Source organism: Colossoma macropomum, unplaced genomic scaffold (assembly GCF_904425465.1).
Source record: "Colossoma macropomum unplaced genomic scaffold, Colossoma_macropomum, whole genome shotgun sequence".
NCBI lineage: Eukaryota > Metazoa > Chordata > Actinopteri > Characiformes > Serrasalmidae > Colossoma > Colossoma macropomum.
Genome location: NW_023495199.1, coordinates 16,146 through 33,727, shown reverse-complemented (window position 1 = coordinate 33,727; position 17,582 = coordinate 16,146). Strand labels below are relative to the sequence as shown.

The window sequence follows — 17,582 nt, the reverse complement described above, 5'->3', positions numbered from 1 at the left end:
TATCTTATTATGTTCATACTAGATGCACTATTCTGTCACCCAGATGCAGTCTGGACCACTCAACTGTCATGTCCACAGCACTGACGCTGGGTTGGAGAGAACAGGGCAGAACCAGATCTTCACTAACTTCAGCAACAAGAGGAGCAGCTGGACCAACTACTTTTAAGTGTACTAGAAAGAAAAAAAAACATAAGTCAAGGTAAATGATGCATCCACTTCTGTTACTCTCTCAGTGTAGTCTTAAAGGGGAATTCGATCAATATTTCAAAATTTCTACATAATTCAGTCACTGAAATGCAGAACAAAGTCATATAAAAAGGTTTTGATGTGGAAAAGGTTTCCTTGTAGAGTTAACTGTACTGAACTCAGATGTTCTTTACAGTGATGGTGAGGGAACCAGGGGTCACAATGTCCACAATGCACAAAATTAACTATTTCTATTCCAAACCTTCCATGAACCTACACGTGTCTGCTGAGTTTTTATATGCAGTGCTGATGATGGTAAAATAGTGGTTAATCTGAAAAAAATAAATGGTTTTATTTGGCTTTGGGGACAGTATTTATTGTTTTGTACATTTATTGTCTGGTGTGTTTATTGTATATTCTGCACTTGTTTTTCACACTGTAGTGTATCTGCACTCTGTGTACTCCTGTGTAATGTACTGCTATTGTGTGCTGCAGCAGTGGGGACCCTGAGGATACATTTTGTTGTCCTCTGGTATACAAATTTATAATTGAGGAATGACAATAAAGACCACTTGACTTGAATTTCCCTTAAATTCTAAAGCACTTCTAAATCTATAGCACTCCAATTTTCTGGTCACAATATCATTAGACACCTAAGTAGGATCAGTATAGCACACTGATCACTTGTGTCCCCACCTATCGGGATGTAAGCTAGGCTTTTTTGGCCAGTTTGGTGTGCAGTTTTTTTGACACCCGTGGCCAAATGACATTTTTTAGCTGATTTCTGAAGTGAAAAAAAAGTAAATACAACCTGTGCAAAAATATTTTGCAAGACCCCCTGCACTCGAAAACCTTTTTTTTTTTTAATGGTTAATTCTTCTTGCATGGATTATTCTTATTCTTCTTGTTCTTCTTGTTCTTCTTATTATTATTATTATTACTTTTATTATTTATTAGTTAGTTAATATTTATATTATATATATATAGTCCAATATGCAAAGTTGGAATGCCCCAGTCAAATTATGTTTTTTTTTTTTTTTTTGCATATCTAAGTGCATAGTTTCAATTTCTTGGAGGTTAACATACTGGAAAAAAATAAAAATAAAATGTGCCTTAATTTTTGCACAGCAAATAAATGATAATTGTGTATTACAACATAAACAAATTACATTTTGTGCAAATGTACAAAACATTCTCAACAAAACATAATTTCTCCCAAACTTTTGCATGAACTACAGACTGTTATTTGTGTCCAATGTGTTACCACAGTGTAGAGTTCACATTTTTCTATTGAAAACACAGACATTCTTTTGAGAGGTACTGTGTTGCAGCTTGTTTTTTGTGTCATGAAAGAGCTTGAACCTATCATGGCCCAGTAGTTTCCACATCAGAACCCTTGTTTAGAGCTACAGAACATTGCCCTTGTTGCTAAATGTGGGCCCTGTTTCAGTAAGTTTTTTTAAGTGTGGCAGTTTAGCGCTTAAGGCTAAAATAAATGAATGATGCTAGTACTTAAAATTAGAACAGTGTAAAATGTGGCAAGAAAGTTGTAACATCACCAGCTCACTGAACCCCACTGCAAGTTTGTAGAATAAAACACAAATCTAAGTGTAAACCTTTATTTTTGTGCCGTCCTGTTAATTACACTACTTTTTCTCCACTCTTTTTCTAGCACCTAGAGCTAAGTTTACTTTAGAAAAAGGAAGATTTACAGGCCACAAGCAATTCCAGCTCGCTGGTTCTGCACTGAGGCAGGTTAAGAGGACAAAGACTCAAAACTGAGTGAGTGAAGTTGAGTGACTGGTGTTGGAGTAACATAACGACAGAATCTGAACTGTTCTGCTGGAGCACGACCACAAAGTGTAAGATCCAGCTTATTTTCTGATTAATTAAAGTGACGCTTGTGGTTCTGATCTGCTCTGCATTTCTTTAAACATAGAGACAGTGTGCTGGATAGAGGGGAAGCGAGGAACGCAAACAGTGCGGCTCTCTGCAGATTCATAGATCAGAACGATATACTATAACGAGTGTTTTTATAGTTAGAGAGATCCTCGCACTTTTTAGGTAGTTTCCTTGTCATAAATATAATCGTATAAAAAATATGTTAACAATTTATTGTTTAACATAAATTATTTTTTTGTGGTTTATATTACGACTTTAGGAGTATTTTAGCCCTTTTCTGCAAATGTTAATGTACAGTTACTTTATAGTTGAGTAAATTAAAAATGAGTAATTGTGGCATGTGCAAAAGTTTAGACACCCTACTAAGTCAGAACTCAATGACATCCAATTTTGGCAGATATCACAGTTTGTTTTTTGTAGCCAGCTAATGTTTATAGTTCTGCGATAGTCTTGGGTCGTCTCACATGCACAGCATGCTTAAGATCTACCCACAGATATTCCAGGATATTGGTGGATATTGGATCATTATCATGGTCCTTTTGTAAAAGCCAGCCTCTTTTCAGTTTCCATTTCTTGACTGACTGTGTGTCACGAATCTGCAGAGTCCTAGGATGGATCCGGACTCGATCTTCCAGACTCCTCTGGGAGATCACATGACTTCCGATCTTCCCTTGCACTCAGAGACATACACTGACTCCATCTCCCAGAATCCTCTGGGAGATCACCTGACTCCTGGCCTTTCCTCATGCACCTATCAGCACTCTAGATCACCAGAATACTGATGTGTATCACCTGTGTTGTTGGTCATATGACTTTCTTAGTTTAGTTTATAAGCATAGGCTTTAGCCTTAGATAGTTGTGAGGTATTGTATCTGTTTGCGACCTACTGAGTGTTATATCTGTTGTCTGTATTCTGTTAATGACCATTAATTTTCGTTCTTTCGACTCTGCTTTTTGCTCTGCCCTTTGGATTGTTTGCTTATATCATCTGATGCATGTTTTTGACAATGCCTTTTGCATGCCCCTTTTTGGATTGTTCGCCTCGTGTTATGTTGGTTTGTATCTGCTATGCCTTTTGGATTTGACCCTTGCATGTGTTGTGACTACGATCCTGGACTTTGATTCAACCAGTAAAGCCTCATTTGTGTTTCCTTACCGCGAGCGTCTGACTTTTGTTGGCACATTACACTGTGTCACATTTGCTTCCAGAATTTGCTCACGTTTAAAGGAGTCTCTTCTTCCATCTACCTATGCAGTGTTTCCACTGGCTTCCTCAAAACCCCAAAGCATAACAGATCCACTCCCATGTTTAATGGCTGACAAGGTGTTCTTTTTATCATATGCTGCTCCTTTTTGCTCATTTAAGGCTCTATTATTAATTATTAGCATATTTTGAAGCTAAATGATAAATTATGGGTGACTTAATTGTCTCTGCTTTATATCGCAGTCAAAAAGGCAATCTGATGGACCACTTTCGAGACCCCTCAAGATCAAGAATATTTATAAAAAGAGGCTCCTTTTCAACAATAATTAAAAGTAAAACACATTTGACACATTTAGCATTCAGAATGGCAATTTTTGATAAAAGGCAACAATTTTGCATGGATGAGGCCTGAATGTAGTCCTACTTGCAACCACCCTATTTTATAATGTGCATGTAATCTGATGCGTGTCTTTTTTCTGTGATGGATTACGGTTATTTTTTTTTGTATCCAGATTATGTAACGCCATTGCATATATTCTGTTACTTCTAAACACTGTATATAGCAATCTTTGCAATTTTCATAAACCTTTGCGTCCTTACACACGCCACACCCTAAATAAACTTAATAAATATGATGAATATAATGCATATAAATATGATATGAAATACTCATCCAGCGTTTCCTTAAATATTTTAAAATTGATGCTGTTTTGGAAATGACATTTAAGATTTAAATCCTAGGCACTTAAAAGATATTTATATGAAACTTTAGATTATTATAGTACTGGTGTAACCTTGAACTTTTAAACAGGATGAAGTCTGGTAAAATGAGCCAGATAAGTCTGGGGCATAAAAATAGCTTTAAATGTTTACAGCCTATTGCTGCAAACAGTTGTACACTTGACATGTGGCAAGTGCTGTGATTGGTTAAAGACTGCCAAGGTGGGCAGGCTACTGCCCTGGTGGAGAGCAGTGAAGCAAACCGGATGGTCAAAGTCTCAACATGATAAATTGTACCTTTCAATAATAAGGTTGATATTTAAAAAAAAACAAATGAACATTGAGAAGTTCTGTTTCTTATTCAATAATCTTATGGTCTCTACAATAAAATATGCAGAGATTTGCAAAAAAAAAAAAAGTATATCTTTTCCCACTATTTATATAACTGAATATGGCCCTTAATGAATGCAGCCAAAGAGTTCTGTTTTACAAAAAGCCTCTGGCTTTTCAAGATGGTATTTTGCAGACTTCAGACATTCACTGTTGTGATCACAGGTTTGTATACAGGTTTCCTTCTGATGACTCTTATATACATATCATGTTTTTGCAAGCGACACTGCAGAGTGGAATGGTGTACCACCATTCCTGGGTCAGTTTAAACCTTCCTGCAGGTCCTTTGCTTTGCCTTTGGTCAGCATATAAGCTGCTCCATCCCAGAATTTTCTTGGTCTTCAAGATCCCACCTCCATAGTTTTCCTTAACTGCCACTTCTTAATGGCATTAATAACAAGTGCTTTGGTATATTTTAATAGCCTTTTCCAGCTTTTTAGGCATCAAATTAGATTTCAGATTTTGTTTGTCTGTTTTTTACACTAATCAAACATTAGTAACTGTGTGTTTTTATGCATTCTGCAACATTATGTTTGTCTGTTTTTTCACTTCAAAGATCAGCAAAATGTTTTTTGTATTTTTTTCCCAGAGATGCCTAAAGTTTTGCATAGGACAGTATACTGCTGCTTTTGTCTATAAGACTTTAAGGACCAGAGAAATTTCACATTTTCCTTTTTACTTACATTTTTTACTCCTATAATGTTTTTTAGACTATGACTTTCTAAAACTCAAGTATAGATCTGTCAAAATGAATCTTGGCTTCTCCTGTCTTCACTTTGTACACATGTACCTTTTAAACATTAAATATAAAAAAAAAAATAATGGAGTCTCTGTCTCTGTTCTCTCTGTCACAGTATCTGCAAAATATCAGAACTACTGTTCACTTCCTCGATGTATTACAAATACTGAAGACCCTCCACTCAAAATGTTGATTTGTGTCATAGCAATCGACAATGTTGTCTTGATGGTTTTCATCCAAAAATAAGCTCAGATTTAAACTGTTATATCTCACCATTGACTTCAACATGAACAGTTATGGCATCGCTGTAGGATTTGTCCTGAATGACACATTTGTAAGCTCCATCATCAGTAGGTTGGACTGCTGAGAGTTTCAGTGAGGTGTTTCCTTTCTGCAGTTCCTCTTTAAATAGAGCTGTTCTTCCTCTGTAAGACTCCATCTGACCATAATATCTGTCTTCATAATCTTCATACAGATGTACTAGACTGTCAGTATCAGGTCTGGTCCACTCCACCATCATATTCTTAGCACTGATGCTGGGTTGGAGAGAACAGGGCAGAACCAGATCTTCACCAGCTTCAACAACAAGAGGAGCAGCTGGACCAACTACTTTAAAGTTCTCTGCAACAAAAAACAAACATGATATATAATAAAACAATAATGCAATAAAAAATAGTTAAAAAAAAATATTGTCACCACAAATATTGTCACCCCTGGTAACCATGAGCAAAACAGGCTATAAAAAACATTGTTTATTCCTTTTGATCCTTCATTCAAAATATTAACAAAAATCTTATCTTTATTTGAAGTACAATGATTGAAAAACCCTCAATTTTATCAGGAAATATATATTTTTCTCAAATACATGTGTGCCACAATTATTGCCCCTTGCCTTTATAAATTGTGCAACCTCCCTTTGCAAACGTAACAGTTCTAAGTCTTCTTCTATAATGCTTAATGAGACTGGAGAACACATGGCAAAGGATCTAAGACCTTTCTCCCATATAGAACCTCTCCAGATTCTTCAGAATCTGTGGTTAACACTGTGGACTCTCCTCTTCAGCTCATCCCACAGGTTTTTTAAGGGGTATAGGTCAGGGGATTGGGGTGGCCATGGCAAAACCGTACTGCAGTCAGTGAACCATTTTTATGTTGATTTTGAGGCGTGCTTTGGATCATCGTCCTGCTGGAAAATCCAAACTATGGACAGTCAGGTTTTGATTTTATTTCTACTGGTACTTGATGGAGTCTGAGATACCATGTATCTGAATAAATTGTCCAGGGCCTTTGGAAAAAAACAGCCCCACAGTATCACAGATCCACCACCATGCTTCACAGTGGGGATGAGGTCCTTTCATAAATGGCTCTCTGTTCACGCCAAACTCACCTCTGGTGTCCAAAAGTTTCAGTATTGTTTGGCAAGCTGTAGGAGTATCAATATGCTGGTTGTCGACAGGAGAGGCTTTCCTCTGATACCCACACAAACAACTTGTGGTTATATAGGTGGCGTTTGATTGTAGATTGCGAGACGTGATCCTTGAAGATTCTTTGGCCACTCAAATAATCCTCCTCACTGTGAGTGGGGTCAGTATAGACATATGTCTTCTTCCTTGCAGATTCTTACCATCTACAGTTGTTTTAAACTTCTTACTTATTGCCCTGATAGTGGAAATGGGAATTTTCAACTGTTTATCTATTTTCTTGTAGCCGTTTCCTGATTTATGCAGCTCAACAACCTTTCGTCGTCAACAACCATCACTGCTGTATTCTCTAGTCTTTCTCATAGTGATAGGTGACTGAGGGAATTTGGCCTGTGTTGGCCTGAAGAAGTAATAGCTGACCTTTTAAGTGTTCCTAATTGCTCAGGTGAACTTAAAAACATAAAATATCAATGAAAATATACTTCAGTTATATTTCACTCTTAAGGATTTCTAGGGGTGGCAACAATTGTGGCACACATACATTTAAGAAAAATGTTTACTTCATGACAAGATTTAGGTTTTTCTATTAATCATTACACCTTAAATAAAGGTTAGATTGTTGCTTATATTTTTGAATAAAAGATCAAAAGGATAAGTAATTTTGAAGATTTTTTACAGCTCATTTTGATCATGATTACCAGGAGTGCCAATATTGGAGGGCACTGTATGTGTAAAAATATATTGCCCATATAAAATATTTATTGCTTCATGTTTTTCCCACATCATTCTATGAGTGTTAACCTTTTCCAATATAGTATTTTTTTTTACTATTTCTACAGGATAGAACACACATACCTGACATGGTCTCCATAAAGCCAGAGAAAGTCAGCAGCATCACACAAAGAAACATCATCCCTGAAAGACAGTTTACAGGAAGACAGGTAGCCGTGAGGAGTGGAGTTAGCAAAGAGCACATTTGCAGCAACACAGACACTGGTCAACTCATTTATTTACTACAGCGATCAGGCCAGGTCCAAATTTTTCATGTTCAGTCAGTCCACTCTTTGTCTTTATTACAGTTTCCATTCTTTTCAGGAGACTTGCTTTCATTTTTTTTTAAGAAATGTAATTATTTTAAAGAAAATCTGCACAGTGATGCACACACACATAAGGATGTGAAGTATCTGCATATAATATTATGCCAATGAAGTTCAGAGCCTTTTACAAACCCAGTTCCAACAAGTTGTGACAGCAGAAAAAATGTGACATTTTTTGCAAATCCATTTGACATGTATTCATTTGAAAATGGTACAAAATGAGAAAATGTTTAATGCTTTAAGTAATTAACTTTATTGATTTTTTTTGTATATATACGCTTATTCTAAAGTTGGGACAGTGGCATGTTTACCACTGTGTTACATCACAATTCAGTAATCATTTGGGGAACTGAGGACACCATTTGTTATAGTAGTGAAATTAAAATTTTTTCCCATTCTTGCTTGACATAACACTTTAACTGCCCAACAGTCCGGAATCTACATTGCCGTATGTTGCACTTCATAATGTGCCCCACGTTTTCAATCGGATGCCGGTCTGGACTGCAGGCAGGCCAGTTTAGTACCTGCAGTCTGTTACTATGAAGCTGCACTGTTGTAACACGAGCAGAATCTGGCTTGGCATTGTGTTGCTGAAACAAGCAGAGACAAACAGGGCCTAGAGAACAACATCCATTACTTCCAAACACAATTTGAAAGGTGGACTGGTCTGATCACAGCACATGTTTCCACTTTGCATCAGACCTTTTGTGAATGCTCCTTTACACCCAATCATGGTAACATCACCTGTTACCTATTCACCTGTGGAAAGTACCAAAACAGGTGCTTTAATGATTCCACAAACTTTGCAATTTTAAGGCCTTTGCACACCAAACGTGATTTATTTGTACAATTTATAGCTCATCATGCTATACTTTCTCTTTTCCCAAATGGAATGTAGCCTAGTGTCACAGTTTGCCTGTTCAACATTATATGATTTCCACTTGAAGACATTCAGCCTGTTTGCTTTGTGTTTTGCCTCGGATGGAGTTGCATCTCCAAAATCAGCTCAGATCAGAGTTATGGAGATCTGAGCTGTGTGGGAAAAGCTCATAAAGATTTAAGCGAGAGACATTATGAAGGACTCGGTTTAAGCTCCTGATGAGGTGGACGAAGCGTGATAGTTGTGGTGTTTGCGTGATACGATACGAGCGTGATATTGTGAAGCTCCTCATTTGTGGAGTCCTTCACAATATCACGCTTTACCTGTTTCATGAGAAGGAAAGACCTTTTTTTAAACAACTTGGTGAAATTCCAAAAATACTGCGTTGCTGCAGGTGGGTATAAATGCAATAAAATCACATCTGAATATTTCGTGTTTGAGTGCTTGTATATTCACATGTGTTCAGTTTTGTAACCAACTTTACACATCCTTTGAATCGCCTGGGAGTTCATAGTCAAAGTACATTCTTAGGGACACTAACTCAGTGCTAAAAACCTGAAAGTCTGAGTGAGATAATGAAGGATAGTGTCATGGTTACTAAACAGTGATTGGAGGAGAAAAATACACTGACGTTTAGAAAAGACGTGGAGAGTGTCAAGATTATGATCTGCTCAAAATTACACCAAACTCCAAATTAGGCACCATTTCCCTACCAGCAGCTGCATCCAATGTAGTACCACCTGCAGTGGAAGGCCTGCAGGATATCTTCACACTCAGGAATGTCAAGTGTGTGACAAGTCAAACCTACAACAAACGCACATCAGATGATACCAAAAGATAGCTGCTTTACTGACAGAGCTCTCCAGCTGTAACTTACAGCAGGTATTTTATAGATTTTTATACCACCGTGGATGTGCAGCTTGGGTATGCTAACTTGTATTTACGTAACTAGCTAACCTAGCTAACAAACAGTAATTTCTGGCTGTTTCTCTCCAAATTGTTTACCAGAAGATTCATAAAGATCCTTCACTTCTACACTTCATGGAGGACTTTCTTCTCATCTGCTTTAAGGTGCCCCGTCAAAGTTTATTTATAAAGTGCATTTTACAACAAATGTTGTCGCGAAGCAGCTTTGCAAAAAAAATCCTGGTCCAAGCTCCCATGAGGAATCCAATGGCGACAGCAGCAAGGAAGAACTCCCTAAGAGCGAGAGGAAGGAAACTTGAGTGGAATTGCAGAGCGACACGACACGTCAAAATAGAAACAGGGCGTCTGTCAAAAATGTTGTACCTCACCACATCATGCTCTGCTGCCCCAGCTGAATGTAGACATCCTCAGTTATTATAATGGAAGCATTTTGGTTTTGTTGTTTTCGCTCGTGTTGCTTGCTGTTAGAACAGGCTAGTAAAGTACCCACCGCGAGTCAAAGCAATGTTTAGAGTTAGATAAAACTTCTGATAATCAATAATTGGTAGATGTTTTATATCGATATTTTAATTTTAAACTTGTATAAATTTGTATACTATAATATATAATATACTAATATTTGTTTATATTCATGTAAATACATATTACATAAATATAAATTATTATATTTATACTTCTGTAAATATAATTAAACTAACAATAAAACTTCCAACATCATGCATAAATTTTCCTTGTTTGCCTTTCTAGTCTTACACTGTCTCATTTTCAGACGTTTTTGGAATGTCCTGAAGGAATCAATTTCAGAATGTGGTTTGTTTATAAAAAGCAATGAAGTCGAGAAAGCAAAACATGAAATGTCTTGACTTAAAAATCAAAAGTCAAAGTGGATTTTCAAATCACTGCTTTCTGTTTTATTTACATTTATATACTGTTCCAACCTTCATAAACTCTTACATATAAATGTACCTTCTAATGCTGTACTTGATCACACTGAATTTAAATTTCTGACATCAAAGAACTGAAAGCGCTAACATAAAATGCTTTGTCATAAATACATTGACGCACAACCCTGTGTGCTAAAGCTGTCATCTGTGTCATCTTTTCTGCACCTCATAGTCGGCAGTTATTCCACCAGTTATTACGAAACGGTGGACAATAACTGTGCATCTCAGGTTTAGCTGTAATTCCACTTTTCTCCCACTGGTGGATTCTGTGTCTGTAAGGTAGGAGAAGTTCTACGTCTACAAACATTCTCACTCACAAGTAACATTTCCATATGATGTGTGTATGGACTGTGTACAAAACTGTAAACCCCTTAAACAGACAGGACTCACCGGCAGGCCCAAAGTTTTATTACACACTTCTGTAATCTAATAATAGCTCAACCAGTTTGCACTGAAGCTCCTGTAGTTACTGAATAAAAAGCCTTAGTGTATATTGAGCCTGAGATTTTAAGGGGTTAATAATTTACATTATCAGAAAAGCAGAAATTACTTCCGGTTTTCACACAACAACAAACAACATTCCACATGTAGGAGTGGCTGAGGACTTTAATACTCACAGAGAGAGAGAGAGAGAGAGAGAGAGAGAGAGAGAGAGAGAGAGAGAGGGAAAGGGGGTGAGAGAAAGGGAGAGAGGGAGATCTATAGTTAGATGTGTTTCGTAGCTTGATGTGGTCAGAGAATGCCTGTAGTGGACAGACTGGACTGACAGTAGGATCAAACTACACTGGTGAATAAAGTGAACATAATCAGTACAGAATATTATGATACAAAATGTTGTATGGAAAGAGAAGAGAGTGATAGACTGAGGAAGAGTGTGTGTGTGTGAGAGAGCGAGAGAGAGAGAGAGAGAGAGAGAGAGAGAGAGAGAGAGGGTGTGTGGATGTGTTGTTGTTGTCAGTAGTGATTCACATTCTTTGGCTCCAGTTCAGTTTCTGAATGAAAGATGTAAATTTTACAGTTTAACTCTTCTGACTTCCAAAATACGTGTGTGTGTGGTGTGTGTTGTGTGTTGTGTGTGTGTGTGAAAGAGAGAGAATAAGAGAGAGAGAGAGAGAGAGAGTGAGAGAGAGGGTGTGTGGGTGTGTGTGTGTGTGTGTGAGAGAGAGAGAGAAAAACTTCTCTAGTGGTTGTAGGTTTCATTGGTATCAGTCTTGTTGGACAGCATTTCAACCTGACATGACCTATAACTTCAGTCAAATGCTAAAGATTCCCTGAACAGAATTATGGGATTGCTTATTTCTAGAAGCATATACACAAGGATACAAATGGTGTCAGCTTTAGTGATTGTGTTGCTGTTATCTGAAAGTCTGCAGTCCAGTTTACCACAGAAAACCACTGACCTCTGACTGGGGCTTTAAAGTGCTCAACAGCTCCCAGCACTGTTATTATACAAAGTGTAATTTTAAGCTATAAAATGTAGTCAGAGGGATTTTACAGGGTTAATAATCTACATCTAGTCACAGAATATATTTTAATAACAACTCACATGTGCAGTCTTCTTATTAAAACTTACAGCCTCAGCACTGAACATACAGCAACCACATACAGCGCAAAACACAGTGTGAAACATTACATAACTAAAGAAAAACAACACAATAAAGCAACAATCAGACCTGTAAAACACAGGACCTCCTCATATTCCTATGTAGACATTCATCAACTGATCACACGACTCACTGAACTGAAAACTTTACCTTTCAGAACTCAGTTCAGTTTCACTCTGAAACTCAGATCCACAAGCAGTAAATCAGTCATAATATCCATTAAAAGCTGAGAGCAGAGTTACCTGATTCTGAGGTCAGAGTTCAGAGTCTTTAAAGCCGAGAGCAAAATTACCTGATTCTGAGGTCAGTGTTCAGAGTCTTTAAAGCCGAGAGCAGAGTTACCTGATTCTGAGGTCAGTGTTCAGAGTCTTTAAAGCCGAGAGCAGAGTTACCTGATTCTGAGGTCAGTGGTTCAGAGTCTTAAAGCCGAGAGCAGAGTTACCTGATTCTGAGGTCAGTGTTCAGAGTCTTTAAGCCGAGAGCAGAGTTACCTGATTCTGAGGTCAGTGTTCAGAGTCTTTAAAGCTGAGAGCAGAGTTACCTGATTCTGAGGTCAGTGTTCAGAGTCTTTAAAGCTGAGAGCAGAGTTACCTGATTCTGAGGTCAGAGTTCAGAGTCTTTAAAGCCGAGAGCAGAGTTACCTGATTCTGAGGTCACTTTTCACTTTTCTCAAATGGAAAGTAGCCTAGTGTGTATCAGAATATCTCTGACCTACCATGAGAGGCACTTTAACCAGCTTGTGGGCCCTATCAGTCTATTTGCACACAGCATCCAAAACATGAAGCTACTTTCTTAATGTCCAGTTCTTTTTCAAATGTTATGTATGAAACCATTTAAGGAGGAATGGAAAATTCAAATAAGAATCTGGCAAACAGGAAGCCAGTTTCTGCCTCACTCATACCTTTTGGCTTAAAAACAAAGAGTTTGAGAAGAGATTGTTAGCTGATACCAAACATGATGAACTAAATTTATCAAAATTGATGTTTTAAAAACTTTTATTCCGTTAAAACCGTACAAGTTCAGTAAGTTTTAATATAAAAATAGAAACATATCCTGAACTTGAGATGAAAGTATGTGCTATAGCTGTGCTGCGTCCAATCTGTCGTACTGTGCTTCTGCAGCAGTGTGTGGTAGAGTTTACTTGGTAAAACCATTATCACTACCATTAACCATTCACCAAAACAACTGAGGTCTATAGTCTATAGTTTGATCGAGTGACCTAGGCAGAAATACATTTTTGGGTAAGCCTCTGAAAAAAGTGGGAAGGCCAATTTGGTAAATCCCATTTCCAAATGCGCTAATGTCCTGCAATGTCAAAACATCAGCCTACAGCCTATTCCAGACATGCAGTCATCACCCTACCTAATCCAACACTTCTGTTCTATGGTAATACAAAACAATAGCAATCAACCAGATTACTGGATTCATATGAACACAATCAACACTATATACTTTGACTATAAAGCATGTGTCCACTCATCACAGCAATGTTTGCCCAATGAAGATGACATTACTGAGATAAAATCAGACAAAACAACACAGTAAACTTCAAACCTGAACTTATTTACTGTAGGCTAAAGCATACTGCCACAGCAGGAATGAAAATTATTTATGATTCATTCATGTCTTACTTTAATGCACTGAAATAACATTAAATGTTTGCTTTAACATTTTCACAAGCCCACATTAGCCTTTGTAATAATAAAGCATTATAGGCGCAAAATTCACAGAAAACGAATAGATTTTTTCAGCTTTGGACAAATAGTAACTGTTAGATTTTTCAGGATGGAATCTCTAGTTCCATCTTTTTACCTAACTGGAGCTTCAAATTCAAACACTGACATGTTGAACGAACTGAAGGCTTGAGACAATGGTGTATAGCAAAGGTTGCTGTGAACTGAATGGAGGGCTTAGAAGAGAAGGCGGAGCTTGGCGGAGAGTGTAATGATTTGATTGGGCATAATAAAGTGACAGTGCTCACAGAAAACAAATCAAATTTCCCCAAGACCTGTGATTAATCTGGACAGACCCAGGTAGTGGAAGGGAAATAAATAACTCACGAAAAAAAACAAAAGAAAACGAAATAAAACAAAACAAAAAAAATGGCCAGTTAGAGGCCCTGAAGTATTCTGGGCCCCAGGGATTCAGCCCATGCTTTAATTTGCCCCTGCATATCATTCCTTTCAGAACAAAAGGAACGATAGATCACTAAACAATACTAAACAATGAGAATCAGAATTTAAAGATTTTTTGCTACCTCCAACTCCGGTCAGTGATGTGAGGCTTTAACTGTATTGTAAAAGGATCCCTGAATAAATCTTGAATAAATACAGAAGACAGATCTGCAGGCTAAAGAAAAAATATACACAGTGCAAAGAAACATACTGTGAAACATCACATAAAAAACCTACAAAATGTAATAATCAGAACTGGAAAACACCAGAATTGTTCATCTTCCTATGTAGACATTGGCAAATAACCACAACTCACTGAACTGAAAACTTCATCTCTCTGACCTCAGTTCAGTTTGAGAGTCTGTTTCACATTGAAAGTCAAAAACAAGCAGTAAATCAGTAATAATATCCATTAAAAGCTGAGAGCAGAGTTACCTGATTCTGAGGTCAGAGTTCAGAGTCTTTAAAGCTGAGAGCAGAGTTACCTGATTCTGAGGTCAGAGTTCAGAGTCTTTAAAGCTGAGAGCAGAGTTACCTGATTCTGAGGTCAGTGTTCATATTTCAGCCATAATCTCAAAATACAGCACTGAGGAGAACACAAGGTGGATATGACTGATAGAGCTAATAAACACGCCCCTCTAAAGCGCTGCAGCTCTGAAAACAGCGCCACTGCACATCACCACACCTTTTACAGTATTAGTGCTTTATCAGCTCAATGTTCCTCATAAACAGTAATGTGATCTGAATTCAGACAAAACACAGCTATCAGCGTTAAATACGACTGTATCTGTATTCACCGCTCAGTTACAGCGTTATACATTTAGACCTTCTCAACAAACGCACAAGCTATCGTCGTTAAATACGACTATATCTGAATTCACCGCTCAGTTTACAGCGTTTATACATTTAGACCTTCACTCAAACTCACAGCTATCAGCGTTAAATACGACTATATCTGTATTCGGCGCTCAGTTTACAGTGTTTATACATTTAGACCTTCACTCAAACGCACAGCTATCGTCGTTAAATACGACTATATCTGAATTCACCGCTCAGTTTACAGCGTTTATACATTTAGACCTTCACTCAAACTCACAGCTATCAGCGTTAAATACGACTATATCTGTATTCGCCGCTCAGTTTACAGCGTTTCTACATTTAGACCTTCACTCAAACGCACAGCTATCGGCGTTAAATACGACTATATCTGTATTCGCCGCTCAGTTTACAGCGTTTATACACTGAGACCTTCACTCAAACGCACAGCTATCGGCGTTAAATACGACTATATCTGTATTCGCCGCCTCAGTTTACAGCGGTTTTACACTGAGACCTTCACTCAAACGCACAGCTATCGGCGTTAAATACGACTATATCTGTATTCGCCGCTCAGTTTAGTGTTTATACATTCAGACCTTCACTCAAACTCACAGCTATCGGCGTTAAATACGACTATATCTGTATTCGCCGCTCAGTTTAGTGTTTAACATTCAGACCTCACTCAACTCACAGCTATCGGCGTTAAATACGACTATATCTGTATTCGTCGCTCAGTTTACAGCGTTTTTAGACCTTCACTCAAACGCACAGCTATCGGCGTTAAATACGACTATATCTGTATTCGCCGCTCAGTTTACAGCGTTTATACATTTAGACCTTCACTCAAACACACAGCTATCGGCGTTAAATACGACTATATCTGTACTCGCCGCTCAGTTTACAGCGTTTATACATTCAGACCTTCACTCAAACACACAGCTATCAGCGTTTAATACGACTATATCTTTATTCGCCGCTCAGTTTAGTGTTTATACATTTAGACCTTCACTCAAACGCACAGCTATCGGCATTAAATACGACTATATCTGTATTCGCCGCTCAGTTTAGTGTTTATACATTCAGACCTTCACTCAAACTCGCTCTCGGCCCTCTAATCGGACGTTTGTCATAGCTGAAAGACCAGTTTAGTGTCTATGAACACATAAAAACGTGCTCTCTTTTTAAACTACATGCAGAAATTCCTCATTTGTGTTACTTATCTTACCGAGTGAATCCAAAGCGCTGATGTCTGAGCTCTTCTCTCCGTTTGTAACGGCGTCAGATTAAAGTTGCTGTCGTTATCTCTCTCACTCACTCACCCCTCTCCCCTTTCACCAGTCTCTGTTCCTCTTCTTTTCTGCGATCAACAGGGATACAGTAGCGAGATCACTTTGCCACCTTTGTTGCTATTATTATTAAAATAATTATTTAAATCATTTGAACATGCTGCTACAACCCTTAAGTAATTTGCCTATCAAATATCTAGTATATACAGCAGTGATAAGCATTCCCTCTATATTCATTTAATACAACAGTACTTTTGTACTAAACACCTTTGGTGTCTCCTTCTGGAACTGCTCTTGAGAATGTTTTCTGTTTACTGCCCCACAACAGTGAAGTGAAACATACACCCACCCTAAAACCTCATTCACTGTAATGAATTTAACTTCCACAACCAGATATTTCAGCCATAATCTAAAATACAGCACTGAGGAGAACACAAGGTGGATATGACTGATAGAGCTAATAAACACGCCCCTCTAAAGCGCTGCAGCTCTGAAAACAGCGCCACTGCACATCACCACGCCTTTTACAGTATTAGTGCTTTATCAGCTCAATGTTCCTCATGAACAGTAATGCGCTCTGAATTCAGAGAAAACACAGCTATCAGCGTTAAACACGACTATATCTGTATTCAGCTGATTGACCAGTTTAGTGTCTGTGAAACACATAAAAACGTGCTCTTGTTTTAAACTACATGCAGAAATTCCTCATTTCTGTTAGTTAACTTACCGAGTGAATCCAAAGCGCTGATGTCTGAACTCTTCTCTCCGTTTGTAACGGCGTCAGATTAAAGTTGCTTTCGGTTTCTCTCTCACTGCCCCTTTTCACCTGTCGTGTTTACAGTGCTCCTCTACACAAATTCACATAAAGGGATTTACGTGCTTTAACCCTCTGTTTCATTTGTTAGCATATTTTGAGTTAAGGTAACTTTATTCAAGTGTTTTATGTTCACTGTTTTTATTTAAGTTGATGTTACAGGTACAGTCAGGGTTGGGTTTACATTCAAATGATTTGGGCTTCTCATGTCACTTTTGACAATTTTGGACATTCAAATGGGATCTTTGAGTTAAATCAACCTCTTGCAGTTTAGTTTAGTTTGTTAAGACTTCTCAGCTTTACTTGATGAAAGCTTGGTCAGTACAACCTTGAGTAAAACTTGCATTATTCCTATTGGCTCTTGATGGCGTACTGGCTGTGTCTTTCCACCTTGTTTAACCTACCCTCTCGGTGCAGTCATTCTCCTCAGCCTACCTTCCTTTGGGCGTTTACTTATGTTCTAAATTTTGGGAGC

The 17,582-nt window shown here is 37.8% G+C and overlaps 1 protein-coding gene and 1 long non-coding RNA gene across 2 annotated transcripts; both read right to left on the bottom strand.

The window, feature by feature from the left end:
• Positions 1-10: 10 nt before the first annotated feature.
• On the bottom strand, positions 11-17,053 carry LOC118801141 (myelin-oligodendrocyte glycoprotein-like). The gene is made up of 4 exons (XM_036561306.1): positions 17,021-17,053; positions 7,418-7,477; positions 5,415-5,762; positions 11-171 (listed from the first exon to the last, which is right to left on the bottom strand). Exons 2-4 carry the CDS (start codon positions 7,473-7,475, stop codon positions 14-16), a joined length of 564 nt encoding a protein of 187 aa, XP_036417199.1. The 5' UTR covers positions 7,476-7,477; positions 17,021-17,053; the 3' UTR covers positions 11-13.
• Positions 9,388-16,827, bottom strand: LOC118801142. The gene is made up of 3 exons (XR_005006460.1): positions 16,561-16,827; positions 16,233-16,364; positions 9,388-9,739 (listed from the first exon to the last, which is right to left on the bottom strand). It is a non-coding gene; the product is annotated as an uncharacterized LOC118801142 (long non-coding RNA).
• Positions 17,054-17,582: the final 529 nt, after the last annotated feature.

Bases quoted from the DNA above. Each gene is read 5' to 3' on its own strand.
- LOC118801141 (XM_036561306.1), bottom strand. From the start codon at position 7,475: ATGATGTTTCTTTGTGTGATGCTGCTGACTTTCTCTGGCTTTATGGAG. The intron at 5,763-7,417 runs GTATGTGTGTTC...TTTTTGTTGCAG, and splicing joins CTTTATGGAGACCATGTCAG to AGAACTTTAAAGTAGTTGGT. The intron at 172-5,414 runs GTGAGATATAAC...TTTTCTTTCTAG, and splicing joins TGTTCATGTTGAAGTCAATG to TACACTTAAAAGTAGTTGGT.